Source organism: Microcebus murinus, chromosome 12, assembly GCF_040939455.1.
Source record: "Microcebus murinus isolate Inina chromosome 12, M.murinus_Inina_mat1.0, whole genome shotgun sequence".
Classification (NCBI taxonomy): Eukaryota; Metazoa; Chordata; class Mammalia; order Primates; family Cheirogaleidae; genus Microcebus; species Microcebus murinus.
The window spans coordinates 87,332,752-87,360,300 of record NC_134115.1 but is presented as its reverse complement, the minus strand read 5'-3'; the positions used below and the strand labels follow the sequence as shown (position 1 = coordinate 87,360,300).

Sequence of the window (27,549 nt, the reverse complement as noted above, 5' to 3'; positions counted from 1 at the left end):
GGGGTTTGTTGACAGCGGAGGCGGCGGCGGCTGCAAGCTCCGAGCTGTAGGAGCCGGATCGGGGGAGGGGCCGGGCCCGGGAGCCAGCACCAGGCGACCCACAGCCCCGCCGGCAGCCCTAAGGGCGAGGTAACGGCCGCGGGGTCCGCGTCGCGACCCCCTCCCGCCCGGGGCTCCAATCCCCAGAATCCCAAGCTCCGCCCCGCCGACCCGGTCTCCCCCGGACCCCGGCCCTAGCCTGACGAGATCCCCAATCTCCTGAGGCGCTCTGGCCCCGGACTCTCCCGGGCTCCATCCTCTGCTCCTCCTCGCCTACGAAGCATCCTATCTGCCTCCCAACGCAGAGGGCAGACCCATCCCAGGGTAGGTCCCGGACCCCGGGCCAGGGAATGTACCTGCGTCCCCCTCCTTCGCCTCCTGCCTCCGGGGCCTAAGCATCGCCGCTGCAACCACTTGCAGAGGTCCATCTAGGCCAATGGTGGGAGGGTTCCCTTCTCCATCCCTGCCGCCAGGTCTGAGAAACGTGCCTTTAAAACTGAGCTCCCTTCCTCCAGAAAAAAAATGACGCCCTGTCGGATGCACCTACAAGATGGGGGATAGATGTAGGGTTGAAAGCGCCAGCCTCTGCCCCTCCTACCTGTTGGATGAGCTTTAAGTTCCCCCAGAGCAGTGCTTAAAAGCTCAGGGACGACTTGGATTCTGAATCAGCTCCCAAAAGGGATGACAAGGTGCAGGGAAATCGAACAGGATGGGAAAGGAAGGATGGTATTGCCACCTGAGGGCCAAGGGAGCCCGATAGGTGAGTTGAAAGTGAAACAGACTATGCTGACCACTACAGCTTTGTGGGTGGAACTTGACTTGTCTGCTCTTTGACCGAAGGAGTCCAAGATTTCCAGCCTTTGCCTGTGCTTATCAGTCCATTTGTTTTTTAAGGGGGAGGAGGGATGCCTGATGCCTTGGGAAAATCCTCCTATATGATATTTCCCACAGAAAGTTTCTCTTCAGGGTTCAAACTGGCTAGGATAAGCATGGAAGACAGCTTTGAAAAGGGGCACAGGAGGCTATACTTAGAGCAGGAGGTGGTTGCCAGATATGAAGGGCCTCTCTAGTTTGGTTCACTTGTTCATTTAGCAAATAATGAACATATAATATGTAGGATGGTAATAAGTGCCATGGAAAAAAATAAAGCAGGAAGAACCATAGGGAGGGCCAGAGAGTGGGAGTCCCCTTTGTATAGAAGAAGGTCAGAGAAAGTCTCTAATAAGATGCCCTTTGAACAGAGATGAGTGAGGGAGCAAGTCATGCAGCTGCCTAGTGTCAGAACATTCAACAGCAAGTGCAAAGGTCCTGCGGTGGTGTGCCTGTTGACTTTAAGAAACACCAAGAGTGGTGCTGGAGCAGAGTGAAGGAGGGGAAGAGTGGTTGGCAAGGAAGTCATAGAACAGTAGGGAGGATGTCAGGGGCTGTCTGTGTGATGTAGGGTCATAGGATATCTAATGGGGCACCCTTTCAGAACTGTGCTTGTTGAAGTGTCTGGTGGTTGGAGAAAATACAGATTTGTTTTAGATGACAAGTGGCTATTGTGCTCTGGCCTTGTGTTATAAGTACCCTTTTTCCGTCTTTGTAATGACCATTGATGGAATAAATAAAAGAAGCACGTCCATAGAGCAGGATTTGATGTGCTGCTGCTTCATGGTTGTAAGTGTGTGGGCAAGGGACCTTTTTCTACCTTAGTCCTCACTTCTATACAAGAGGACTGTTGAGCTAAACAAGATCATACGCTGATTTGCTTAGTGCAGTATTTTGCACAGAGAAAGTACTCAATATATAGCAGTCATGATGATGAGGATGGTGTGACAATCAGGAATGTTTTCGTGTTTCTGCCTCAGAGTCTTTCCTTTTAGCACCAGCTGGTGCTGTCACCAGCTCTGGCTACTTCCCTGAGCTAGTAAGATTTGGGGAAATATTGGGGAGACAAGGTAGAAACTTCCTGACACCCCTCAGTGGTAATAGTGTTTGCATATTCTACAGGGATCATGGTGGCTTTTTTTGATAGCAGTGGAAGGTGATAGGAGCTTTTTTAAAAGAATCCAGCAAATCCCCATTCTGCCACATAAAATAGGCAAAATGATGGTGTTCAAATGAATGTGGCTTGGAGACAGATTGGGAAGGGCAGTGTATGCTGGGCCTAGATGTGTGGGTGGGGTGTGCATGGCGAATGTGAGGGTGGAGATTATTGATCCTGAAGTGCCTGGCAGAGGCTGAGGTTTTGCAGCCTGCCTTATGGGGAGCAGAACCATGGTTGCTCTACTTCCTCACCTCCCAAGCCCAGACTATATCATCAGGCCTGGGTCACAGGCTGAGCAGGACAACTGGGCCAGAGGATTTGAACATGAAAGGTCAGAACACTTAGAAGCTGAGAGCCAGCATGTTAGAGCAGGCTGTTGTGGGTAAGGGCCCCAGACCAGTGACCTAGAGATCTTGTTCAAGCCCCAGCTCTGCTGCTGGCTCACTGTGTGAACTCAGAACTCAGGTAAGTTCCATCCTCTTTTTCTTTTTCTTTTTTTTGAGACAGAGTCTCACTCTGTTGCCTGGGCTAGAGTGCCGTGGTGTCAGCAACCTCAAACTCCTGGCTCAAGCCTCAGCCTTCCAAGTAGCTGCAACTATAAGCATGCACCACCATGCCAGGCTAATTTTTTCTATGTATTTTTAGTTGGCCGATTAATTTCTTTCTATTTTTAGTAGAGAGGGGATCTCGCTCTTGCTCAGGCTGGTCTCAAACTCCTGACCTCGAACGATCCTCCCACCTCAGCCTCCCAGAGTGCTAGGATTACAGGTGTGAGCCACCACGCCTGGCCAAGTTCCATCCTCTCTGGACCTCAGTTTTCCTGTCCATACACTGAAAATGATGGCTTTCTCCTACCTCCTGCTAAATCTGAAGGCTACTGAGAGGATGAAATGAGACACAGGTTGTGAAAGAATTAGCTGGACTCTCAAGCACTCTACAAAAGGTGAAGAATGGTTCTTATTATCATTAGTGCCACCTGTATTCTGCAGATACATTTTGAAGGCACACCAGGTGGAGGGCTGCTCTTGGCACCATTGGTTTTTTGCTTGGCTCAGTACCTCAGCTGTTCTTAGTCCTGAAATGTTCATTCAGAGACCCCTGTCAGTTCATGTATTTGGGGACCAATGTCTTATATCTAGTTCAATAACCAAAGCTGATTTTCCAGGTTCAGAAATGAGAAAGGTCTAAACATTATCTTTAGGAACATCACTGATTCATAATTATTGGTTACCACCTTCCTGCTGTTATTTCATAACATCTCCCCAGCAACCCCACAAGACAGGTGCCATTCACAGCACAGTGTCAGATACTGACCTTGATAAATATTGAGGCTGGAAAATATTGGCTTGTAGAGCTGAGGCTCCCTCACCTGCAACTAGCCATTCACACACTCATTATGTAATTGAGACCCCAGGAGTCACAAAGCATCCCTGCCCTCAGGAAGCTTCCAATCTTGTGGCCAAAAAATGTCATATGCCCAGGGCATGGTTGCCAGCAATACCAGATCATCTGTGCTCAGTGCAGACACTCAGAGCTGTAAGGAATCAGCGGAGGCTGGTGCAACAGGAGGGAAAGCTGAGTCTTGGAGAAACAGTTCCTGCCCATAGCATAAAGGTAAAGAGCCCAAGCTTTACAGTTGGGCACTTACTGTATAAGTCATTGCATATCTTTGAACCATAGTTTCTTCATCTGGGAAACAAAATGATAACATGTCCATCATGGGTTATCTGTGGCTTCAAGGAGAATATGCACAGAAATCTCAAAACACTGGGTCTTGAACTAATGAATACATGCATACATATCTGTTTGCACACATACAAAGTCTGTGGCAAATTATGTAGCCACTCAGCCTCAGCTGCCTCTTCTGGAAGTTGTAGATTATAATAACTTCTGCCTCATTTGGTGTTGAGAGAATGAAATGAATTAATGCTTATCAAGTACTTAGCAGAGTTCTGGGTATCTACTTGGTACTCAGAATGGGTTGATCATTAATATATTTGATTACAAGAATAGAACCCAGGCAGTCTGATTCCTAGCCTAACTCAGCCTCCCCAAGGCCTCTCTGCCTCCGGGTGGCACCAGCAGCCACCTAGCTGGGATGTGCATCCCTCCCTCATTCCATTTCTGCATCTTTCTAACATAACCTGCCCTGAAGATTTAGTCTCTGCAGATTTTTCAGGCTAGGTGACACCTGGTCACCCCTGCCCCCTGGAGACCCACACACTTGCCCTGACTCCCCTCACAGCAGTCTCACACCCCCAGTTTCTGGCCCATGATCTACTCCCTCCTGGAAAGCGTCCAGCCTCTGTAAATAGGGCATTTGTTTGGGTTTTCCCCCCAGCTCCTGGGTTAATCTTTCACAGGGTGGGCATTGCTCCAAGGCTCAGAGCTTCTGGCTCCTCCAGCTGCTCTGTACCCTGGGTGTCAGGACACTGGTAAGGTCCCATCTTCCCTCCTCTGGACCTCAGTTTCTCTTTCTCCCTCTGTTGTTTCGCCGGATGGACTGAAGACAGAATGATTTGGTGAGAAGCGTGGGTTTGCTTTAGGTTTGCATCCCACTCCTGTCAGTTTTGTGATCTCAGGCAAGCTTCTTATTAGTTGTGTGTACCTGTGTCTTCATCAGAAAATGGGGTAGCAATCTCTATCTCATAGTGCTATGGTGAGGTAATTCTAGTGACAGCAAACCTTTGTTATGTTAAATGCCAGGCACAAATCTGCATGGAGGGGCTGTGGAAGATACAGCTGTGTGCCCACAAGCAGACACAGGTCCTGTCCTGCCAGAAATCATGGGCTGGGGGATGGGTCAGCAGACAAATTGTTATGCAAATGATTAATTAGCTACAAGTAGAGGCTGTGAGGAAATATCTTTTCATTGGTTAAATAAGAGAATGTATGAAATAAAGCCTGTAAGGAGCTTAGGGCCACATCTGGAAGTGTCCAACATGGAAGTGGTACAGTGGTAGCTGCTGCTGCTGTTTTTCTCCCTCTTCTCTTCCCCCTCCCCCCTCCCCCAGGATGTCGTAAGTTCAAGCTGGATCCAGTTTTAGAGAACCTGCAAGAAAAAAGATGGAGAAAGACACAGGCTTCTTCCAATGTGGTGGTCTGTCGTAATCAGAGGCTCTCTGTCCCCAGTTGCCAGAATTCCAGACGGCCAGTGCCCACCCTGAGAATGAGAACCCCTAAGGGGTAGAGTGGGTAGAGATGGCTGCCTCTGGTAGGTGCCAGGCCTACAGCTGAATAGGCACAAGTGTTGGAGTGTTGCAGCCCTCAGGCCTCTCTGCCTCAGTGCCAAGATGAGGACAGCTTCTTCCTCCTCCAGCTCACCCCAGCCCTGAACAGCAGGGTCAGCCCTGCTAAAGGGAGGTTAACAGATGGTACCATCTGCCCACGTTGTCTTTTGGGGGCTTTGGGTGGCCTTGGTGACTGACATGGTAGTTTCTTCCACCTGGGCAGCAGGGTTAAGGCAGAGTAGCTACCTGGGAAACTGGGCTCAGGCCTGCAGGAAAGGCAAAGCCCTGGTGGCTCTTTCATTCAGAGTTGTGAGGTTCATCTGCAGCCACTGGGTGGGAGAATACAAGATCGTGCACTCCCTCCCAGGCCTCGTGCGGATCCCAGCCTGTGAATCCTTCACTGTCTCTTCCACAGGCCTTTGTTAGAGGCTTACTGTGTGGCAGGCCCCATGTGGGGTGCTGAGTGCTTCCTTTGTTCATTTTCAGTCACGGAACTGGGCCCGTGCTGCCCACATCCCATGCACCCCCTCTCCTTTCAGCCTGGGTATTTCTTTCCTTCTTCCCCAGAGTGCCTTTCCCTTCTCTTCCCACAACGAGAGTTAAACTAGGACTTATCTTTTGGGTCTCAGCTGAAACATCACTTCTAAAGATACCTGCTCTGACTCCTGGGTCCAGGGCAGGTTCTCCAGATGGGCACTCAGAGCCTCAGGTCCCTCTTTCTCCTTCAGAATCCTCGTCACAGTCACGTGATATCCATTTGCATGCTTTTCAGGTGAATACGGTGGATGTCTGTCTCCCTCCAGAGCTGGTTTGCAAGGACCTGTCTGCCTTGCTCACCGTTGGACCCCCAGTGCTCAGTAGGTAGTTACTGAGTGAACAGGCCCAGGGATGCCAAACAAAACAGGCTGGTTCTGCCCTCATGGAGCTGGCTATCTGTCAAGGAAGCGGATGATTAAAGCAGCATCAGTACAAAGCGTTCGTTGCTGTGGTAGGGCCTGTGGGGCACACAGCAGGAACACCCTGGCAGGTCAGGGATGGCTTCCCAGAGGAAGTAGCTTTAACACTGGGACCACAGGCATCAGTTGAATTTGGATGGGCGCCATTGAAAGAGAACAGACTTTGCAAAGGTCTGAAGGTGACCTGTGCCTAGGGCCCATTGCCAGTGCGGTGAAGGAGCCCAGGCTGGCTGGAATAGGGGGTCAGTGGGGACCAAGTAGGCCAGAAAGCTGGTTCTAATTCTGGAGGCCCTGCTAGACGAGATTGGACTTGTCGCTTTCCAGCAGGGCGAGGTCTCCGCGCCAGTAGCACTCCCTCTGGCTCCAGTTTCCCAAGCAGGCGAGGCTGCTGGGCTCTTAAAGATCTGGAAGTAAATGAAGGCAGAGGAAAGCCATGCCCTTTGTGCCCTCCCTCAAGGGTTTCACGTTGCCAGTGGGACAGGTAACACAATAGGCCTTGTCGTGGGAAACCCAGACCTGGGAAATAATTACTCCATGCTTGACACCATGCTAAGCCCTTTTGATATTATTCTGTGTAACCTTCACACAGTGCCGTGGATAGGGGCCTGTGTTGCCACTGTTTTACTAGAGAAAAACATACTGACGCACAGACACTTGCTCACGTGGCAGGGCTGAGACTTGAAGCTAGGCCTGTGTGACTCCAGAACTCATATATAGCACAGTCACCAGTAAGTGGTGGTGCCACACTTAAACTCCAAAGCCCAAAGTGCCCTGTGGCCTCCACTGGCTGTGCTAAGCTGCCTGAAAGGGTCACATGTGGACATGTGGACATGGAGACTGCAAGAAGCCAGGGCAATGCTGGGCCTCAAACGCCTTCAGAACCCTGTAAGGCATGATGCGAGGGGATCCAAGAGACCGGGTTCAAATGCCAGTTTGAACAGAGTAGCCTTGTCTCTGTGAGCTTGAGTTTCCTCACCTACAAGATGGGATCATAACCGCCATTGGTTATGTACTTAGTCTGTGTCAGGCCTGGGACTAAGCATTTTCCCAATACCGTCTCCCTTGCTGCAGCATCCCTGTGAAGTAGAGATGATTATCCCCACTTTCTAGATGTGGAAACAGAGGTCAGGTAATTTACTAGTGAATTGTGGAACCGAGTCAAAGCCTAAATCTGTCGGACTACAGAGCCTGTAATTTTTTAAAAAACTAATTTTTTTAATTAAAAAAATTTTTCGATACAGGATCTCTCTCTGTTGCCCAGGCTGGAGTGCAGTGGCATTGTCATAGCTCACAGCAACCTCAAACTCTGGGCTCAGGCAGTCGCCTTGCCTTAGCCTCCCGAGTAGCTGGCACTACAGGCGTGCATACCACACCCAGCTAAAAAACTTTTTTGAGGTATAACATACATAAAGAAAGATGAACAAAATGTGAGTGTAGAGTCTGATGAATTTCCACAAGTGAGCATAGTGTCCAAGCACTCCCAGAAGCCACTTCTGCCACCTTCTAATTCCAGCATACCTGCAAAGGTAGTCACTGCCCTGATGCTAACACCATAGATTAGTTTTGCCTGTTTTTTTCCCCACCTCTGATGTAGACCCTGGTAGGAAAATGTTGGTTTGGGATTAATTTATGACTGTTCGTCATCTTATAAATGGCTTATTGTTTCCTCATTTGAATGTGAAGGTTCAGTTTTCATTCTCTGTAGCCACTTATCTTAGCTGGAGTTATACTGTCAGTTGGATTATCACTTGACTGATCCCTGGCCCCCTTCTAAATATGAACCTCTTTGGTGTCCTAACAATTTTCTTAACTTCAATTATAATGTACATTTGTAAAAGTACGTACATCATGATATACAGCTGCATGGTTATTCACAAGTGAATACGCCTGCATATCCAGCACTCAGATTAAAGACCTGAGTGCTGGGTGCTAGGTGCTCATTGTCACCCAGAAACCCCCTTGCAGTCACCCCCCAAGTAACCACAATCCTGATTTCTCCCACCACACATGAGATTCCCCTGTTTTTGAACTTAATAGAGTAAAACTTAAATGGATTGCTACAGTATATATTATTTTGTTTCTGGCTTCTTTCACTAAACATTTTGAAGTTCATCCAAGCTGTTAACAGTGTATTGTACAATCTCATTGCAATGAGTATTTCATCAGTGAATACACCATAATTATCCATTCCAGGCCGGGCACGGTGGCTCATGCCTATAATCCTAGCAGTCTGGGATGTTTAGGCAGGTTTAGGTTTACTCAAGATTAGGAGTTCAAAACCAGCCCAAGCAAGAGTGAGACCCCATCTCTACTAAAACAATAGAAAGAAATTAATTGGCCAGCTAATATATATAGAAAAAAATTAGCCGGGCATGGTGGCGCATGCCTGTAGTCCCAGCTACTTGGGAGACTGAGGCAGGAGGATTGCTTGAGCCCAGGAGTTTGAGGTTGCTGTGAGCTAGGCTGACACCACGGCACTCTAGCCCAGGCAATAGAGCCAGACTCTGTCTCAAAAAAAAAAAAAAAATTATCAACTCCAGCGTCAGTGGACATTCAGGTTCTTTTCTGTTTGGTGCCATTACAAACAGTGCTGCTGCGAACATTCTAGGATACATCTTTTGGTGCACATTTACATATATAACATATATAACTATGAGTGGAATTGCAAAACATGTTCAACTTTAGTAAATAATGTTCAATATTATTTGTACTCCCAGTTCACACTGATTTATACTCCACCAGCAGTGCGTGAGACTTCTCATTGTTCTTTATCGTCACCAATGCTGGGTATTGCCTATGGTGTTGCTGTCATTGTTTTCAATTGAGCCGGCTGGTGGGTGGGAAATGGCATCTTATTGTGGTTTTACTGTGCATTTCCCTGAGAGTAATGAAGCCAAGTGCTTTTCATATGTTTACTGCCCATTTCACTATCCCCCTTTATGAAATGCCTGTTCAAATCGTTTGCCCATTTTTTTTTTTTTTTTTGAGACAGAGTCTCACTCTGTTGCCCGGGCTAGCGTGCCATGGCGTCAGCCTAGCTCACAGCAACCTCAAACTCCTGGGCTCAAGCAATCCTGCCTTAGCCTCCTGAGTAGCTGGGACTACAAGCATGTGCCACCATGCCCGGCTAATTTTTTATATATGTATTTTTAGTTGTCCAGATAATTTCTTTCTATTTTTTTAGTAGAGATGGGGTCTGACAGTTGCTCAGGCTGGTCTCAAACTCCTGAACTCAAATGATCCACCTACCTTAGCCTCCCAGAGTGCTAGGATTATAGGCGTGAGCCACCAAACCTGGCCCAGAGTTTTTAATTGTTCCAATTTAACAATTTCTTTCTCTTTATGTGGAATCATTGCCTACTCTAAAGCCATAACAATTTAAAAAAAAAAAAAAAAGGTACACTCCTGTATATTCTTCTTGAAAACTTGTTTTATCTTTCACATTTAGGTCTATCATCTAACTCAAATTAATTTTTGTATATTCATAAGCAGATGTTTCTTCACTTCAGTGCATATCAGTTTTCATTTTCTACCTTATGGTTAGTGTTTTTTTGTTTTTTGTTTTGAGACTGGGTCTCACTCTGTTGCCTGGGCTAGGGTGCAGTGATGTCATCATAGCTCACTGCAGCCTCAGACTCCTGGGCTCAAGTGATCCTCCTGCCTCGGCCATTCCAGTAACTGGGAGTACAGGCCTGGCCCTACTAAACTGCTAATTTGAGTATGATTTCCAGAGCCTCAGTTTCCCTACTCAGAGAGTAGACATAGGGCAGCCAATGGCTCTGGCCCTTACGTGCATTTCAGTTGGCTTCTTTCCCATTTCCCAGGCTGCAGCTCTGCCAATGATCTTGTGAGTGTTGGGGAATCACTGTTGCCCCTAGGGGCCCTTGTCCTGGAGTGTCCCACCTGCCTGCCCCCAGCATGGCGTCCGACACTCCTGAGTCGCTGATGGCCCTCTGTACTGACTTCTGCTTGCGCAACCTGGATGGCACCCTAGGCTACCTGCTGGACAAGGAGACTCTGCGGCTACATCCAGACATCTTCTTGCCCAGCGAGATCTGTGACCAGCTGGTCAATGAGTGAGCAAGGCCCGGGCTGGGGGCAGGGGCGGGTCTTAGCATGAGCGTGTGTGGAGAAATTGGGACTGTGTGTGTACCACATGGGAACAGCTGTAAATACAAAAGTGTGAGGGTGTGTGTGCACATGGATGTCCATGGCTATGTGAAAGAGTGGCGTGTCCATAACCTTAAAGGTATATATGTGTGTGTGTTGGTATGTGTGTGGAGGGCGGTGCACATAAGGGAATGGGTATGTGTACATTCATAGGCTTATGCAGCACAGAGTATGTCTGAGTGTGAAACTGCATGTGTGCAGTTAGGGATGTGATAGTGTAAAAACCTTCGTATAGATGAGAGCGTTATGTGCCATTCCACGTGTGTGTGTGCATATCTGCATGCTCATGCACTCGCCTGTGCCTGTGAACCAAGTAAGCATGGATGTGAATGGGTCTACATGCCAGTGCCAGTATAATGGATCCATGACCAGGGATGGAATCTTCCAGAAGATCTTTATGTGGCTCCTCCAAGGGACTCCCCATGATAGGCGCTCTTAGAAGCATGCAGTGTGTTCACCTGACACTGGGAGCTCAGTCCAGATGCCCGGAGGGAAATTATTAGTCCAAATGCTTGCATAAGAAAGCGAGAGCCTGCGTGGGACCTGAGGGCAGAGCTGGACTGCTCTGAACATTTGCTGTGGGTCAGGCACGAGGTTGGACACTTTACAGATGAGAGTTATGTCCATTTTACAGATAAAGAAACTGAGGTCTGAGAAGTTCAGTTTCTTGTGTGAAGTTGTCCAGGTAGGGACAGCCAGGATTTAGATTCCAGAGTGTTTGAATCCAAAACCTTTTCCAACAGACCAGGATTCGTGCATGAGTTAGTACCTCAACAGGGCTTACCTGTACCCAGCTGGGAACCCCAAACCTCTCGGCTTAATTTTTCCATTTGAAAGGGTCCCAGGAGGGGCTTAAGGAAGGTGATGCATATGCCTTGGGGGTGGGGCTGCTGCCACTCAGTGTGCATGGAGGGTGTGGGACAGGCATGTGCATTTGGAGAGTGGGCATCGGTGTTTGTGTTTGTTATGGGAATATCTAGGGTTCTGGAGGGAAGAGTTCAGGATTTGCGATTAATAAGAGGCCCTGCAACTCCAGGGGGTCACCCAGAGAGCTACCTTTAGATTCCTAGTTCCTGGGCACCCTTAATCTCACCTGTAATGTAGTCAGGATCCAACCAGCTACTATGGGGAGGAGGAAGAGAATGCTTCAGGGAGGGAGGGTTTGTGAATTGAAGGGAAGACCCTCCCATGAGCCAGGCCTACTCCTCTCCCAGGTATGTGGAGCTGGTCAACGCTGCCTGCAACTTTGAGCCACACGAGAGCTTCTTCACCCTCTTCTCAGACCCCCGAAGCACCCGCCTCACCCGCATCCACCTCCGGGAGGACCTGGTTCAGGACCAGGACCTGGAAGCCATTCGCAAGCAGGTGAGCCCTAAACCACCAGGCACCAGGGCTGGCCACACGGGCTGGCCAGAGAGGGCCAAGCACTGAGCAGGGGCAGGGCCGGGGCCTCCAGCACACCCCTCCCTAGGGTCCTCCATTGCTTTCTTCAACTGTGCAGACCCCCTTCCCAGCCCACCCGGAGCCCAGGGCAAGGCCTGGGGTGGCAGTGTGGGAAGCAGTGGTGACAGTGGTAATGACGGAGCTATGCCTGCCACAGGACCTGGTGGAGCTGTACCTGACCAACTGCGAGAAGCTGTCTGCCAAGAGCCTACAGACACTGAGGAGCTTTAGCCACACCCTGGTGTCCTTAAGCCTCTTTGGCTGTGCCAACATATTCTATGAGGAGGAGAACCCAGGGGGCTGTGAAGACGAGTGTCTCGTCAACCCCACCTGCCAGGTGCTGGTTAAGGACTTCACCTTCGAGGGCTTTAGCCGCCTCCGCTTCCTCAACTTGGGCCGCATGATCGATGGGGTCCCTGTGGAGTCCCTGCTGCGACCACTCAACTCGCTGGCTGCTTTGGACCTCTCAGGCATTCAGACAAGCGACGCTGCCTTCCTAACCCAGTGGAAAGACAGCCTGGTATCCCTCGTGCTCTACAACATGGACCTATCGGATGACCACATCCGTGTCATTGTCCAGCTGCACAAGCTGCGGTGAGCTGCTGGCCCAGAGCTCACCAGGGAGGGTGGGCAGGGAGGTGGGTATTGTCAGTCCCATGAGATTCAGGAGCCTCTGGCCAGGCAGAGGGTAGGGATGGAAGAGACAGTCCCATTCCTCAAATCCAATATTTCAGCTGGATTTGGGCTATTCAGGCTTTTTTTCCAGAATGTCCTGGAGCAGTTGTGGCAGGCATGGGCCTTCCCCTGCTACGGACTGAAGGAGCAGGGGTCTCCAAGGCAGCCCCACCCTGTACCCAGCTCCTGACCCGTGCCCTCACCCCAATCTCCAGACACCTGGACATTTCCCGAGACCGCCTCTCCAGCTACTACAAGTTTAAGCTGACTCGGAAGGTGCTGAGCCTCTTTGTGCAGAAGCTGGGGAACCTGATGTCCTTGGACATCTCTGGCCACATGATCCTGGAAAACTGCAGCATCTCCAAGATGGAAGAGGAAGCAGGGCAGACCAGGTAGGGACCCACCCTCCACGGTTGCTAGCAGGGAGTCATTCAACAAGCCTTTGAATTGCCAAGTGTTGTGCTGCATGCTAGAGATAAAGAACAAACCAGGCTCTGCCCTCTCAGAGTCTGTGTGAGCTGGTGGGGACACAAAGCTGTGGTGGGAAGTACAGGGCTCTGGAGTTGCCCTGAGGATCAGAAACAAAAGAGGAGGAATGGCATCTGGGCTGTCTTGAAAGCTCATTCTGAGTCTGCTAGGGAGGGGTGTGCCAGTACCTGGAACAGCATGTGCAAAGGCTAGAAGGTGGGAATGTGAGGAGCTGCTAGGAAATTACTAGACGCTCAGACTGACCAGAGCACAGTGTGGTGGTTATAAGTGGTGAGGCTGGCAGCATCTATCACCTGTCAGGCATTGCTGTAGGTAGACTGGCTCCTGGGTTGGTTGGTTGGTTGATTGGGAGCTCTGATCAAACTTTACCAGCTGTGACTGGCCATAAACCCTAGCCCCAGCCATGCTTTAATGATGTTTAAGTTATGGGTTTGCCCCTTCATGACTGTTGGTGAAACCTAAAGGTGACACATCCTTATTAGAGTGGAAAATAATATTTTCTAAAGATGGTTGCAATAACACTACATCCCACATGTTCCTCTACAATGTGACCTTGACCCCTACACATAAAAGGGATGAGGTTGGCGGGGCTAGAAGAGAGAATATTGAGTAAATGCCAAGCTACCCCCAGGGAGGCCCAGCTCAGGCCTAGGCCCCAAGCCACTGACCCCAGCCCCCTCTTTCTCCAGCATCGAACCTTCCAAGAGCAGCATCATGCCTTTCCGGGCTCTGAAAAGGCCACTGCAGTTCCTCGGGCTCTTCGAGACCTCCCTGTGCCGCCTCACGCACATTCCGGCCTACAAAGTGAGAGGCAGGAGGGGAGGAATCAGGGAGCCCTGGGAGAAGGGAAGTGGCTGGGCTGGGCGACCAGTGTGTCAGCTCTGGAGCTACAGACTGGGCTGGGATGTGGAATCCCACCCCCTGGCCTCTTCTGGGTTGTTCTGAGAATGTCCCATTTCAGGTAAGTGGTGACAAAAATGAGGAGCAGGTGCTGAATGCCATTGAGGCCTATACAGAGCACCGGCCTGAGATCACGTCCCGGGCCATCAACCTGCTCTTTGACATCGCACGCATCGAGCGCTGTAACCAGCTGCTGCGGGCCCTGAAGGTTAGTCCAAACCCAGGGACCCTCAGCTTCTGTCCAGCCCTACCTGGAGGGTGCTGGACTTGGCTGAGCTATGTCCCCAGAGCCCCTGGCCCCATAGCCCTTGAGCTATTCAGCACTGGCCATGTTCAGGCCCTACCCTAGTCCCCACTCCTGTCTGGGTGAGCAAGACTGGCACAAGCCCTGCCCTAGAGAACCTGTTCAAGCCCCTCCCAGAGCCCAGGCCTGTCCTTGTACAACTTTCACGGCACTTGCCAGCCCAGGCTCCTACCCTGTCTTCACATAGCTGGTCATCACAGCCCTCAAGTGCCACAAGTATGACAAGAACATCCAAGTAACGGGCAGTGCTGCCCTCTTCTACCTGACCAATTCCGAGTACCGTTCAGAGCAGAGCGTCAAGCTGCGCCGGCAGGTCATCCAGGTGGTGCTGAATGGCATGGAATCCTACCAGGAGGTGACGGTGAGCCCCCTGCCCACCACGGCCTGCATGCTCTGGCCCAGCTGCCCCTTGCCTATGGCCCTGTACTGCCACAGGGGCTCACCTGGCTCTATGCTGCCTCCCTCCCAGCTCCCCTGTCCCCTGGCACTCAGGCCCAGCCCCACCTGCAGTCCACTATCCCAGCCACCCTCCACCCTCTTCCACCTGCTCCACGTGGAAGCTCAAGGCCCTGGCCTCCTGCCTCTGAGCCTCTGCCCCGGCTGCCTCTTCAGCCCTTCTGCCCCATAACACTGTTCTGGGGGGTATTTTTTCTAATAGCTGCTTTTTAAAAAAAGTAATAAAAAATTTTACCATAGAAAAATTATAACTACAACTGGGTGTGGTGGCTCACACCTATAATCCTAGCACTTTGGGAGGCTGAGGCAGGAGGATCACTTGAAGCCAGGAGTTTGAGACCAGCCTGAGCAAGAGCAAGACCCCATCTCTACAGAAAAATTGCCCAGGTGTGGTGGCTCATGCCTGTAGTCCTAGCACTCTGGGAGGCCAAGGCAGGAGGATCATTTGAGGTCAGGAGTTAGAGATCATTCTGAGCAAGAGCAAGACCCTGTCCCTACTAAAAATAGATAATTTTTTTTTTTTTTGAGACAGAGTCTCACTCTGTCACCTGGGCTAGAGTGCTGTGGCGTCAGCCTAGCTCACAGCAACCTCAAACTCCTGGGCTCAAGCAATCCTTCTGCCTCAGCCTCCCAAGTAGCTGAGATTACAGGCATGTGCTACCATACCTGGTTAACTTTTTTTTTTTTTTTTTTTTTGAGACAGAGTCTCACTTTGTTGCCCAGGCTAGAGTGAGTGCCGTGGCGTCAACCTAGCTCACAGTAACCTCAAACTCCTGGGCTCAAGCAATCCTCCTGCCTCAGCCTCCCAAGTAGCTGGGACTACAGGCATGCACCACCATGCCCGGCTAATTTTTTCTATATATATTAGTTGGCCAATTAATTTCTATCTATTTATAGTAGAGACGGGGTCTCACTCTTGCTCAGCTGGTTTCGAACTCCTGACCTTAAGCAATCCGCCCGCCTCGGCCTCCCAGAGAGCTAGGATGACAGGCGTGAGCCCCTGTGCCCAGCAACATTTCTATTTTTAGTAGAACTGGGGGTCTCACTCTTGATCAGGCTGGTCTCAAACTCCTGACCTCAAGTGATCCTCCCACCTTGGACTCACAGAGTGCTAGGATTATAGGCTTTAGCCACTGCAGCCAGCCAAAAGTAGATAAAATTAACCAGGCATGGGCTGCAGTTATTGAATCAGCCCCCGTGGTTGAACATTTAGGTTGCTTTTTAATCTTTTGCTCCCTCAAATAATGCTTTGCTGACTATACTTAAGTGATTATCCTTATAATATATTTCTATAAGTAGAATTGCAGGAGCAATATGTATGTGTATTTGTCAAGCATTTGGTATGTATTACCGAATTGTCCTCCAGAAGGGCCATGGTGGGGACATAGCCTCTGCAGAAATGGGAATACCCACTTCTCCACTGCCTCGCCAACTCCAAATTCTGGAGTGGTTGTTCTTTCTTCATTGAGATCGATTTTGTAATCAGGCAAAAGGGATGTCTTTTTTGTTTTTGTTCTTGTAATGAAAAAAAAATAGACTAGTTAGAGACTCCCAAATTAATTAATAAAAACTATTAAAGAAATGGAAATTAAAATAACAAGGTAACACATTTCATCTTAAGAGATGTGGTGATACCCAGCGTCAACACGACAAAGGTGGGGGAAGAGCACTCTCGTACACTTTCCACTGGTGAAGGGTGAATCGTACAACCTTTTTGCTGGGCAACCAGCAGAACTTGCCAAAATTGCAAATGCATTTACCCTTCAACCTAGGCATTCCACAGTTAGAAATGTTCTTAGAAGAAAAAGATATACATACATTCACCCTTGCTTAACTGGAAATCAGAGGAAACTGTTTGAGGACCAGGAACCTGGAAAGGTCACATGTGGTCCATCCACATGATGGGATATTACGGCAGAATCTATACATCCTAACGTAGAAATACGTCCTTTACGTATTGATAACTGAAGAGAAATTCTGGACCAATATATAATAATATCTGTTTTTGTACTTCCTTTCCTCTAATATATGTTTATATTTGCATGATGGAAAATCTAGAAAGATGTACATCAAACTTTTAATGGTGATTACTTCTCAGAAATGAAATGGAAGATTTTAACTTTCTGCTCAAATAGTATAATATTATTTGAACTTTTTACAGTAACTATTGCTTTTATAATTTTTTTTTTCATCTAAGCATCAAGCAAGTATGCTTTTATAATTTAAAATAAACTTTTTCTCAAATTTCTAAAATTGAGGGAAAGGACAAAAAAATCAAGAGCGATATCTTCTAAATTACATGATTAATAAAGTATGATGAACTTCCAATATCTAATAAGAAAGGAAGGAAGGAAATTAAATTACAAGGAAATTGTGCTGAGAATGTTATAAAAAAAATCAATAAACCTGCAGACAGTGCAAAGAGAAATTGAGGATGTGGAGCAGCTAGAGTTCTCATGCACTGCTGGTAGGAGTGTAAACTAGTACAACCACTTTGGAAGACAGGCTGGTATTATCTAGTAAAGTTGAAGACATGCACACCTTGTAACCCAGAAATGCCACCAGGCATGCATGCCTTAGAGAAGCCCATGCCCATGGACACCTGGGTGCAGGTATAATGCATCATTCACAGGAGCCAACCCTTGAAGTCACCCAGACATCCATCAGCAGAATGGGTAAAAAATCAGGTTATCATCATGATGGAATACTATACTGCAAATGAAGAACTGAGTGCATTTCAGCTACATATAACAACAGCTGATCTTGCAAACCCATAGAATCACCCATATAGAAAAGCAGGGATAGCCGGGCGCGGTGGCTCACGCCTGTAATCCTAGCTCTCTGGGAGGCCGAGGCGGGCGGATTGCTCAAGGTCAGGAGTTCAAAACCAGCCTGAGCAAGAGCGAGACCCCGTCTCTACTATAAATAGAAAGAAATTAATTGGCCAACTGATATGTATATAAAAAATTAGCCGGGCATGGTGGCTCATGCCTGTAGTCCCAGCTACTTGGGAGGCTGAGGCAGAAGGATCGCTCGAGCCCAGGAGTTTGAGGTTGCTGTGAGCGAGGCTGACGCCACGGCACTCACTCTAGCCTGGACAACAAAGCGAGACTCTGTCTCAAAAAAAAAAAAAAAAAGAAAAGCAGGGATAGCGGTTCCCCCTAGTGGGATGCAGGGGCCTATGATCAGGAAGGGACGCATGGTGACTTCTGGGTGTTGGCAATGTTCTGTTTCTTGACCCAGGTGATGGTTACATGGTGTTCACTTTATAATTATTTGTAAAACTGTCCATTTGGGTTTTATGCATTCTTCTGTATGAATATTTCACATTAAAAAAAATATTTTTAAAAAGAACCTTGTAGCCTCCTCTTCCAGAAAGTCTTCATGGACCACCACAGCTCTGGATGATCTCATGCCTCTACAGAGCCCCTCCAGCTCTGTTCCCAAGTCTGACCCTGAATGTGCCCCACTTGTCTCCTGTCCTGGCCCAGGTGCAGAGGAACTGCTGCCTGACCCTCTGCAACTTCAGCATCCCCGAGGAGCTAGAATTCCAGTACCGCCGGGTAAACGAGCTCCTGCTCAGCATCCTCAACCCCACACGGCAGGACGAGTCGATCCAGCGCATTGCCGTGCACCTGTGCAATGCCCTGGTCTGCCAGGTGGACAACGACCACAAGGAGGCTGTGGGCAAGATGGGCTTTGTTGTGGTACGTGCAGGCAAGCTGTCCTCCACGCCCCCTGTCCTGAGCCCCACTGCTGTAGCTGTCTCCACCACTCTCCACAGCTCTGCTTTGAGTGAGAGCCTCAGAGGCCACCTGGATCTGGCAGTCAGGGTAGGGAGGAGAGTATGCTGAGGCATGAAGGATTTGGGCTGGACCAAAAGAATTTTTTAACAGTAATATCACTTATGACCCTGTAGATTTCTTCCACCTAGAACATGCTGTCATCCTCTCCCAGCACCCTCTGATTTTGCAAGCTCCTCAGGGAAAGACACTGCGCTCTTCTTCCATCCTTGTGTCTGCAGCACTCCCCAGTGAAGGGCCTAGAGCACAGTGAAGAGATGATAAATATTGCTAGTGAAAGGAAGGAAAGAATGAGGAAGGAACTAAAGAGTGTCTAGTCTCCTCCTCTCATTTTCTTGCTGGGGAAGCTCAAGCCCAAAGGCCCACAGGGAGTCAGCGCAGAGCCAAGGCCAGCACCCTGGCCTCCTGATACCAAGTACCAAGGGTCTGTGGAGTGGACATCTTCAAAGAGCCTCCCAAAGGGATACGGAGATTTGATCTTGGCAGGATGTGTGAACAGGAATCAGCTCACTGACCCTCCTCCCTCCATCTTGGGTTCTAGGGGGATGTGGTATTTCTTGAGCTCTGACCTAGTCTAGCAAGTTCTTTTCTCTGCCCACAGACCATGCTGAAGCTGATTCAGAAGAAGCTTCTGGACAAGATAGTAAGTCAGGTCTTCGTGGAGCTACTCTGCCCTTTCCCCAGCCCAAGAGGGGACTGGTTTGGCCCTGGGAGATGTCTATGTTTTGTCAGGGAACCCCCTTCACTGGGTGCTGTGAGTCTCAGTGGAGCCCTGCCCTTCCCCGCAGTGTGACCAGGTGATGGAGTTCTCCTGGAGTGCCCTGTGGAACATCACGGACGAGACGCCTGACAACTGCGAGATGTTCCTCAACTTCAATGGCATGAAGCTCTTCCTGGACTGCCTGAAGGTAGTGCCCCCCCTCCAGTGGCATCAGCCACCTCAGCTGCCCACACAGCCTCTCTTCTGTCCCTAGGCTCCCCAACCAAATCTGTTAGCACCCTTCACCCATGGTTCCCACAGAAAGGCAGCAGGGGCCACCTCACAGGCCCACCAGCCCAGGATTTGCTGCTAACAGAAGCTCCAGAGACCCTCCCTGACCCAGATGGCCTGGCGGGACCCTCTTGAGAGCTGTCCCTCCAAGGGAAAACCCCACTCTTATCTTCTCAGCAGTGATTTCTCAGACTGCCCACAGCTGGCTGTAAGTCCACTGTGATAGGAGCTGGACAGAATTCTGTCCACTAGGATGGTCTGTTCCTTCTAAAAAACTCATCCTCTATTTTCTTTTGTTTTTTGTTTTGTTTTATTTTTTAGAGATAGGGTCTTGTTCTGTCACCCAGGCTGGAGTGCAGTGGCCTGATCATAGCTCACTGCAACGTGGAACTCCTGAGCTCAAGCGATCCTCCCACCTGAGCCTCCTAAGTAGCTAGGACTACAGGCATGCACCACCACACTGGACTAATTTTTTTATTTTTATTTTCTTTTTTTAGAGATAGGGTCTCACTATGTTGCCAGGCCTGGTCTCAAACTCCTGGCCTCAAGTGATTCATCTGCTATTTTCCTCTGTAGTTTCTAAGGAGATTCCCTTAAACTAATATTAATATTTTGTGCTTTGGTAAATAGAACCATGTCTGTACCATAGGTCAGATCTCTACTCAGCCTTTGTCTTGTGGCAAGGAACCTCCAACTTTTTAACCCCTTATTGTGTGTACCCAGCACTGTCCTAAGTACACTGGAAGTTAGGGGGGCAGTATATATATATATATATTCCCCCCTCTTTGTTGAATTGAAATGGCCAGACATCCATGAAAAGTTTTTTGTTTTTTTTTTGAGACAGAGTCTCGCTTTGTTGCCCAGGCTAGAGTGAGTACCCTGGCGTCAGCCTTGCTCACAGCAACCTCCCACTCCTGGGCTCAGGCAATCCTCCTGCCTCAGCCTCCCAAGTAACTGGGACTAATGCCATGTGCCACCATGCCTGTCTAATTTTTACTTGCCCAGCTAATTTTTTTCAATTTTTTTTTTTAGTAGAGACAGGGGTCTCACTCTTGCTCAGGCTGGTCTTGAACTGCTGAGCTTAAGCAAGCCTCCCGTCTCGGCCTCCCAGAGTGCTAGGATTACAAGCGTGAGCCACTGTGCCTGGCCCATGAAACTTTAAAGTTAACAATACCATACACTAAGTAATTAAGTACTAATTGATGTGGGTCCAATGGCTCTCATTTTCCCAGGAATTCCCAGAGAAGCAGGAACTACATCGGAATATGCTGGGACTCTTGGGGAATGTGGCAGAGGTCAAGGAGCTGCGGCCTCAGCTAATGACTTCCCAATTCATCAGTGTCTTCAGGTTGGTACTTTTTGCCTTGTTACCTTTTTGCCTTAGCTGCCACAATGCTCAGAGCTCTAGTCTGTGCTCAGTTACAGCAACTCTTCTTAACCTATGTTTCTATTATAAATATTGCCTTTCCTCAGTAATTTGGTTTCTTATTTATTCAACCCTCCATCAATGGTCCTCTTGTAACTGTATCTAAGTGACCTCAAATCCCTTTTAGAAGTAGGCTGGGTATAAACAAGTGATAAATAAATAGTACCTCTGGCATCTGGTTTATGAGTTGGGTATCTAACAACTAGTATCTGAAGAAGGCCTGAGGGAGTGGGCCCCATTTCTCTCTCTTCCTCCCGGCAGCAACCTGCTAGAGAGCAAGGCCGACGGGATCGAGGTTTCCTACAATGCCTGTGGCGTCCTCTCCCACATCATGTTTGATGGGCCTGAGGCCTGGGGCGTCTGTGAACCCCAGCGGGAGGAGGTGGAGGAGCGCATGTGGGCAGCCATCCAGAGCTGGGACATCAACTCACGGAGAAATATCAATTACAGGTGCGGGGGCGGGGTGGGTAGGGAGTGGACATGCACTGCGGCAGGCCGAGCATCCCAGCCAGGAACAGTCAAAGCGCCCTGCCTCTTTCTGCTCCTCTGCCTGGTTTTTCTCACTCATTGAGGCATAAGGACAAAGAGCATAAGGGCACAGACCTCACCTATATTTTTCAGGCACGACACGTGCATATACCCAAAGCCTGCTCTTTACAAACATTCAATACACGTGTATCTGTGGGGAGAAAGAAGAAGAAAGTTCAGACACAACAGGAGAGAGAACCCCTGTTGACATTTTGATGTCTGTCCATCAGCAGTGTTTCTGTGCACAGATTTCACTACTTTAAGTCAAGCTGGCACCAATTCCTACTGTATTGTGACTGAATGTCCAGTTACCAGGCCTGGGTCTCCTGTGTCATTTTAGGATGGTGTCACTTTCTACATGCCATCCCTACTGATGGGCATTTCAGTTGGAAACCCATATTGGGAGAAACGGGCTCGTGCTTGTGGGTTCGCCGACACTCCAAGCACTATAGATTGTGGGGAGAAGAGAAGAGGAATCCCTGGCCCAGAGGTTTCACACGCACATTCCGGGTTTTGGACCCTGACTCCAGGGTGGCCCATAGAAGAGCGATCACACTTGCTTCTGTGCCCAGTGAACTCTCCCCTCCTACCCCGGCTGGGTCTCTCTTCCTAGCGGAGGTGCCCAGCTTTCTGCCCTACCTAATCTGGTCCTTCCTGCCTCCCTCACATGCTCATGTGCTCATCCTGTCTCCCAAGGGAGCTCCCCTGCGGAGCCCCCAGTGGGGTGAAGGGCCAGGTGTCCCTTCTCCCTGGCATCCTACTGGCCCCTCGGTTGGTTGGTCTTCAGGATCCTTCAGGGAGGAGAAACCTGAGTCAAGACATACTGCCCTGCCCCAGCATCAGAAGTGACCTTGATTTCTCTTTCTGCAGGTCGTTTGAGCCGATTCTCCGCCTCCTTCCCCAGGGCATCTCTCCTGTCAGCCAGCACTGGGCAACCTGGGCCCTATACAACCTCGTGTCTGTCTACCGTGAGTGCCCACTGCCCTGGGTTCAGACACCTGCCCATTGGAACACAGCTGTGCCCTCAGGGAGCCCATATCGGGGAGGGAGCACTGAGAGCTGCTGTCAGCTTCTGTGCCTCAGAGCAAACCCCCCTTTCCCACATCTATGGGAAGCCCCGCCTAATGGCTGCCCTGCCTCATTACCAAAGCCGGCCTGGCAAGCAAGGCGGCCCAGGCAGTGGTCCCCCACAGCTTTCTTCATACCTCCTGCTTCCCTATGAGGGAACAGTTAAAAATCTCATGTCGTGGCTCACGCTGTAACCCTAGCACTCTGGAAGGCCGAGGTGGGTGGATCATTTGCTCTCAGGAGTTTGAGACCAGCCTGAGGAAGAGCGAGACTCCATCTCTACTAAAAATAGAAAGAAATTAGTTGGACAGCTAAAAATAAATAGAAAAAAAATTAGCCAGGCATGGTGGTATGCCTGTAGTCCCAGCTACTTGGGAGGCTAAGGCAGGAGGATTGCTTGAGACTAGGAGTTTGAGGTTGCTGTGAGCTAGGCTGACGCCACGGCACTCTAGCCTGGGCAACAGAGTGAGACTGTCTCAAAAAAAAAAATCTCATGTCAGCCCAGTGCTGTGGCACACACCAGTAGTCCCAGCTATTTGGGGGCTGAGGCAGGAGGATGGCTTGAGGGAGTTTGAGGCCTTGCTGAGCTGTGAATAGTCACTACATAGGCTCCACCCTGGGCAACTAGCTAGACCTTGCCTCTAAAAGAATTTTTTTTTTTAATTAAGAAGAAATCCCTATGCTTTCCTCATGACAGAACACCACTAGCTGGTTCCAAGCTGTCCAGCCACCAGAATGACCAGTGGTGTTTCAGTAAACATACAAATAAATTCAGGTCTCTGAATCAATATCCAGGGGCAGGGATATTCTTAGGAATCTGTGTTTTTACAGAGGCTTCTCAGAGGATCATCATGTTTAGCAGCCACTGGTTTTGGGTGATATTTTCCATAGGACAAGCTCTGAAAAAAAATGCAGCAACCTCAAACCAAAGTAGGAAAAAGCCTTTTCCAGCAATTAACCACCTGCTTCCCCCCTGCTGGATACAGGAGCTTCCAACGGGAGCTGGGCCCCGGGGCTCATGCCACTCCTATCACTGTCCTTCCACCCAGGCCCTGTCTTCAGTTACCCCCCACCCCCCATCCCCGCCCAGTCCTCACAAGGGTGGGTTTCTAGGCCTCAGGTTGGTAGAAGGAAGACCTATCCTGGTCACCTGCTGCCTTCTCCTACCCACAGCTGACAAGTACTGCCCCCTGCTGATCAAAGAAGGTGGGATGCCCCTTCTGAGGGACATGATCAAGATGGCGACAGCACGGCAGGAGACCAAGGAAATGGCCCGGTAAGAGATCAGCATGTGTTTCTGCTTGGAGCCTTGATTTGGTAGAGTGAGGGACACAGCAGGGGCCCTCCGGTGGTTAAGAATGGCTGAAGTTCCCAGGGGCAACTCAGGGTAGATGTGGAGGTGGACAGTGTACTGATGTCCAGCTGGAGCCTCTCCAAGTGTCATCTTGGCCACAATGTGTCTGGGAACTAGATGATCAAGCTCTGAACAGAGCATCATTGCCCTCATCTGTAAGCTTAGTTTTCTTTTATTCTCCCCCAAATCCATCCTCTTATTACTAGAAATTAGCAAGTCAGGTCAGAACTTTTCATTATTTTTGGCCAAAGACATCTCAACTAAAGAGAGGACACAGTGTGGTAATATGCATGCTAGAGACAAGATGGGACAGAGTGCAAGTGAGTTTCTGAGTGTGGAGGTCACAGACCCGGCAGAGTCGCCACCTTCCATTGCTGTGTGGGTTTCATTGCAGTGCCCAAACATCACGGGCTCTGATTCTCGTGTTACCAGGGCACAAGAGAGACTCTCAGGGATGCCGTGTGTCAGAATCAGTGGTAACGGTCTTGCTTTCTCTAGGATCCAGAGTAGGGAGGGAGAAGGGAGTATAGTCACGTTGACCCCAATAGACTTTTGTCATAGTTCTAAACATGGTATAGAGGAAAAAGGTCACAGGGAGGAGAGGCCTGGAGCTCAGAGACTCCCCAGAGGGTGACTCACTGGGCTGGGGGGCGGTAGGGGTGTCAGCGGGTCCTGCCATTATTTTTGGCAGAGACACTACTTAAACATTAATTGACAGACTCATCTCAGTTTGGGAATAGTAACATGAGTGGTTCTTAAACTTAATCTCCCTAAAGAATTGTCTGGAAAGTTTTTTTTTTTAAGAGATAAGGTGGGGTCTCACTCTGTCGCCCAGGCTGGAGTGCAGTGGTACGATCATAGCTCACTGTAGCCTCAAACTCCTGAGCTCAAGTGATCCTCCTGCCTCAGCCTCCTGAGTTGCTGGGACTACAGGCGTGAGCCATGGGGCCTAGCTGGAAAGACTGTTAAAGACACACAGACCCCACCCCTAGGTTTTCTTTTCCAGTGGGTCTGGGAGGTGGGCCTGGGAATGTTCATAGTTAACGGGGATCCCAGGAAATTTGTGAAGTACTAGGTAAGACTGGCCAGCAACCTACTCCAGTCACTTTGAACATTTCTCTAAGGTCTGACATGGGTGTCTGAGCCAGCTGGCCTGACAGTGAGGAACGAATGACCCTGGAGGACACTTAGGGGAAGGCTCTCAGCCTGTCTACAGCTCACTGTCCCAATCTGGGCACTCACTTCCTACTAGGCACTAGGGCACCCTTTAGCACATGGAGGCTACAGTGAGTCCCTTCTCAACCCAGAGGCTTAGTGTTGGAAGGGGAAGTTCACACCTGGCAGCGATGGGCAGCAACTCCCAGCAGTCAGGCTGGGGTGGGTGAGGTCAAGCTCTGAGCTGGAGTGCTGGGGCCTGGCTGCCATGGGTGGCAGGGCCCTTGTGGGAGCACAGCTGCCCTTGCCCCAGCCTGGACCTGCTGCTGGATCACGGCCTCTGGGTAAATCTGATGTGCAGCCAGTTTGGGGACCACTACAAGACTTCCAGAAAGAGAAAGGTTTGGTGTGCAGGGAAAATGAAGAAGGAAGATGTTGCTAAAGAAAGGACCAAAGGGTTTTTAGAAGTCAGGCCTGAGCTGATTTGGGGACCCCCTGTCCACAGATGCCCTGAGACTGGGAGGGAGGGGCACAGGAAGGAAGGAGGGGAGGGGGCGGGGTGGGGCGGTTATGGGAGTCATGGCCACAGGTGCTGTTCCCTGGGCACTCTGCACGTGCCGTTCACCCTAGGCATCCTTTGGCTGGCATCAGCATCACTATTAACACGTGTTTTAGCCCAGCAGCCCGATCACCCAGGCGGGCCAGGCTCGCCCCAGCCGAGCCCACTCTCCAATCCTGTCTCCCCGTTGTCTCCAGCAAGGTGATTGAGCACTGCAGTAACTTTAAAGAGGAGAACATGGACACGTCCAGATAGAGGCCTCCGCCCCACTGCTCTGGACCACAGGCCGGGAGGAAGCAGGCTTGAGCCGCCCAGATGGCAGACCCCCTTCAGGGGCCTCCCACGGGACGAAGAGACACAGGGGACTTTTGCACAACCGACGCTTTTCCTTAACATTAGTGAGATATATATATTATATATATATATTATTTTTTTTGGTTAGGAAGTGTGAAGTTTTGTGTGTATGATTTCTGTACAAAAACAAAAGAAACACTCCCTGAGTCCTGCAGCTTCCTTGGCCATTCTCAGACCCAACTCAAAGCCTCCATCGCTGCCACACTCACTCCTACCCCATCCAGACTAAATGCCTATGATGTTGTGAGTGTGTGGTCCATCTCCAGTAAACTCAGGCCTCAGCCTGGCTTCCTGTTATGAGGGGAGCAGGCCTTTCCCAGCCTACTCCGACATCCTAACCCCGCCCAGCCCGAGAGCCCCGTCTCAGCTCCTGGGCGTGGCTGATGGGGTTTGGGGATTAAAACTAACCCCACTGGGTCTCCCAAATGCCTTGGTGCTCCCAGCTGTGGGCCATCTGGGGCAAGAAAGTGAGCTGTTCCTAGGCCCAGATCCAGGCAGCCCTGCCCCAGAGGACCCTCAAGGAGCGGGGGCGCCCAGTGGCCCAGCTGCTCTTGGGCCAGGCCTGCCTGAGGCCACGCTGCTACGGAGGCTGCCTCCTAGTCTCCCACCAGGTCCCAGGCTGTGGAAGGCCCCAGCCCAGGGGTGGTCAGAACTCAGAGGCAGATTCCACTGCCCATTCTGCCAAACACATCCAGAACCTGTCCCCAGCTCTGGACGCCAGCACCTCCTGGGGCCAGGGGCCTGCTGCCTCGCTCCAGAGCCCTCATCTGCCCGCAGCACCCGAGGGGCCCAGGCACTCCCACCAGCAGAACTGAGCCTGCCTCGCCCAGCCCAGCCTGCCTGGCTGCCCTGAGGACCCCACACCTCTCTCAGAGGCAGGAGGTCCCCTCTCCAGCCTTTCACTCACAGCGGCCACAGCCAGCCACCTCCAGACCAGCACTTGGACTGCTCTGCAGTGGCCGCTCAGCCCTTCCCACCCTGCCCTAGGCTTTACCGTGGAAACCTGCGTGCCGTGTTTCAGAGAAGTGTGAGAGGCAGCTGTGTCCCTCAATACCCTGTGCTTCTTTCTCGGCGTAACTCTGAATTGCTTCACATCAACACACTTGCGGAGCGTGGACATGGGGAACAGAGCTGACCCTGGAGGCAGCCTCCAGGCAATGGCTTTTTCTTCCTGCTTCCTTCCTGGGTTTGTGTTTGGACTCGCCCAGCATTTCTGCTCCAGGTAGAATAGGCCAAGTGAACAGCCCCCCGGAGAGCCACTCGGCCTTTTTCTCCTGGAGCCTCTCCCTCCTGGCCCTGGGACGGGGGCAGCAGCCCTGCATTCCCCCAGCTTAGCAGGTGGCCTGCATCTGTCCTCCCTTCCATCCCATGCTGGAGGCCCCAGCCAGACCCTGGGCAGAGCTCACATCACATCACTTTCCCACCTGGGGCCTGGTGAAATGTCTGTACTTTGGGGATGTCACAGAAATACATTTTTGTGCAAAGTGGAGAAGAGAGCGTCTTTTTTGTGGAAGGGGTGGGGGGTGCTATCCTGGCTTCCAGGCTCAGGAGAGGGGGTTGGGTGGCCTGCTGCAGGGGAGCCTGAGGTGTGGGCCATGCCATTCTGTGGTGGGGAAGGGT

General features: G+C 50.3%; 1 protein-coding gene and 1 long non-coding RNA gene across 5 annotated transcripts in view; one reads left to right on the top strand and one right to left on the bottom strand.

The window, feature by feature from the left end:
* ZER1 (zyg-11 related cell cycle regulator) lies at positions 1 to 27,421 on the top strand. 4 transcript variants are annotated; one of them, XM_076009104.1, is made up of 16 exons: positions 1 to 129; positions 10,079 to 10,330; positions 11,639 to 11,789; positions 12,025 to 12,461; positions 12,758 to 12,934; positions 13,721 to 13,835; positions 13,993 to 14,139; positions 14,423 to 14,590; positions 18,183 to 18,398; positions 19,096 to 19,137; positions 19,283 to 19,402; positions 20,718 to 20,833; positions 21,173 to 21,361; positions 22,310 to 22,407; positions 23,681 to 23,783; positions 25,773 to 27,421. In XM_076009104.1, exons 2-16 carry the CDS (start codon positions 10,173 to 10,175, stop codon positions 25,828 to 25,830), a joined length of 2,295 nt encoding a protein of 764 aa, XP_075865219.1. In that variant the 5' UTR covers positions 1 to 129; positions 10,079 to 10,172; the 3' UTR covers positions 25,831 to 27,421. The 4 variants fall into 4 exon arrangements, with proteins under 4 accessions (XP_075865219.1, XP_012627606.1, XP_012627609.1 ...); XM_012772152.2 differs by having other exon boundaries at positions 14,423 to 14,596; XM_012772155.2 differs by having other exon boundaries at positions 1 to 363.
* Positions 4,651 to 27,549, bottom strand: part of LOC142874324 (uncharacterized) — a 28,160-nt gene continuing 5,261 nt past the window's right edge. Inside the window, exons 2-3 of the long non-coding RNA XR_012922147.1 lie at positions 5,952 to 6,231; positions 4,651 to 5,120 (exon numbers count right to left, since the gene is read on the bottom strand). This is a non-coding gene — a long non-coding RNA (uncharacterized LOC142874324). The remainder of the gene's footprint in view (positions 5,121 to 5,951; positions 6,232 to 27,549) is intronic.

Excerpts from the sequence above, each read along its gene's own strand:
- ZER1 (XM_012772152.2), top strand. The coding sequence starts at position 10,173 with ATGGCGTCCGACACTCCTGAGTCGCTGATGGCCCTCTGTACTGACTTC. Across the intron at positions 12,462-12,757 it reads GTCCAGCTGCACAAGCTGCG|ACACCTGGACATTTCCCGAG; the intron begins GTGAGCTGCTGG and ends CCCAATCTCCAG. Across the intron at positions 20,834-21,172 it reads CAATTCATCAGTGTCTTCAG|CAACCTGCTAGAGAGCAAGG; the intron begins GTTGGTACTTTT and ends TCCTCCCGGCAG.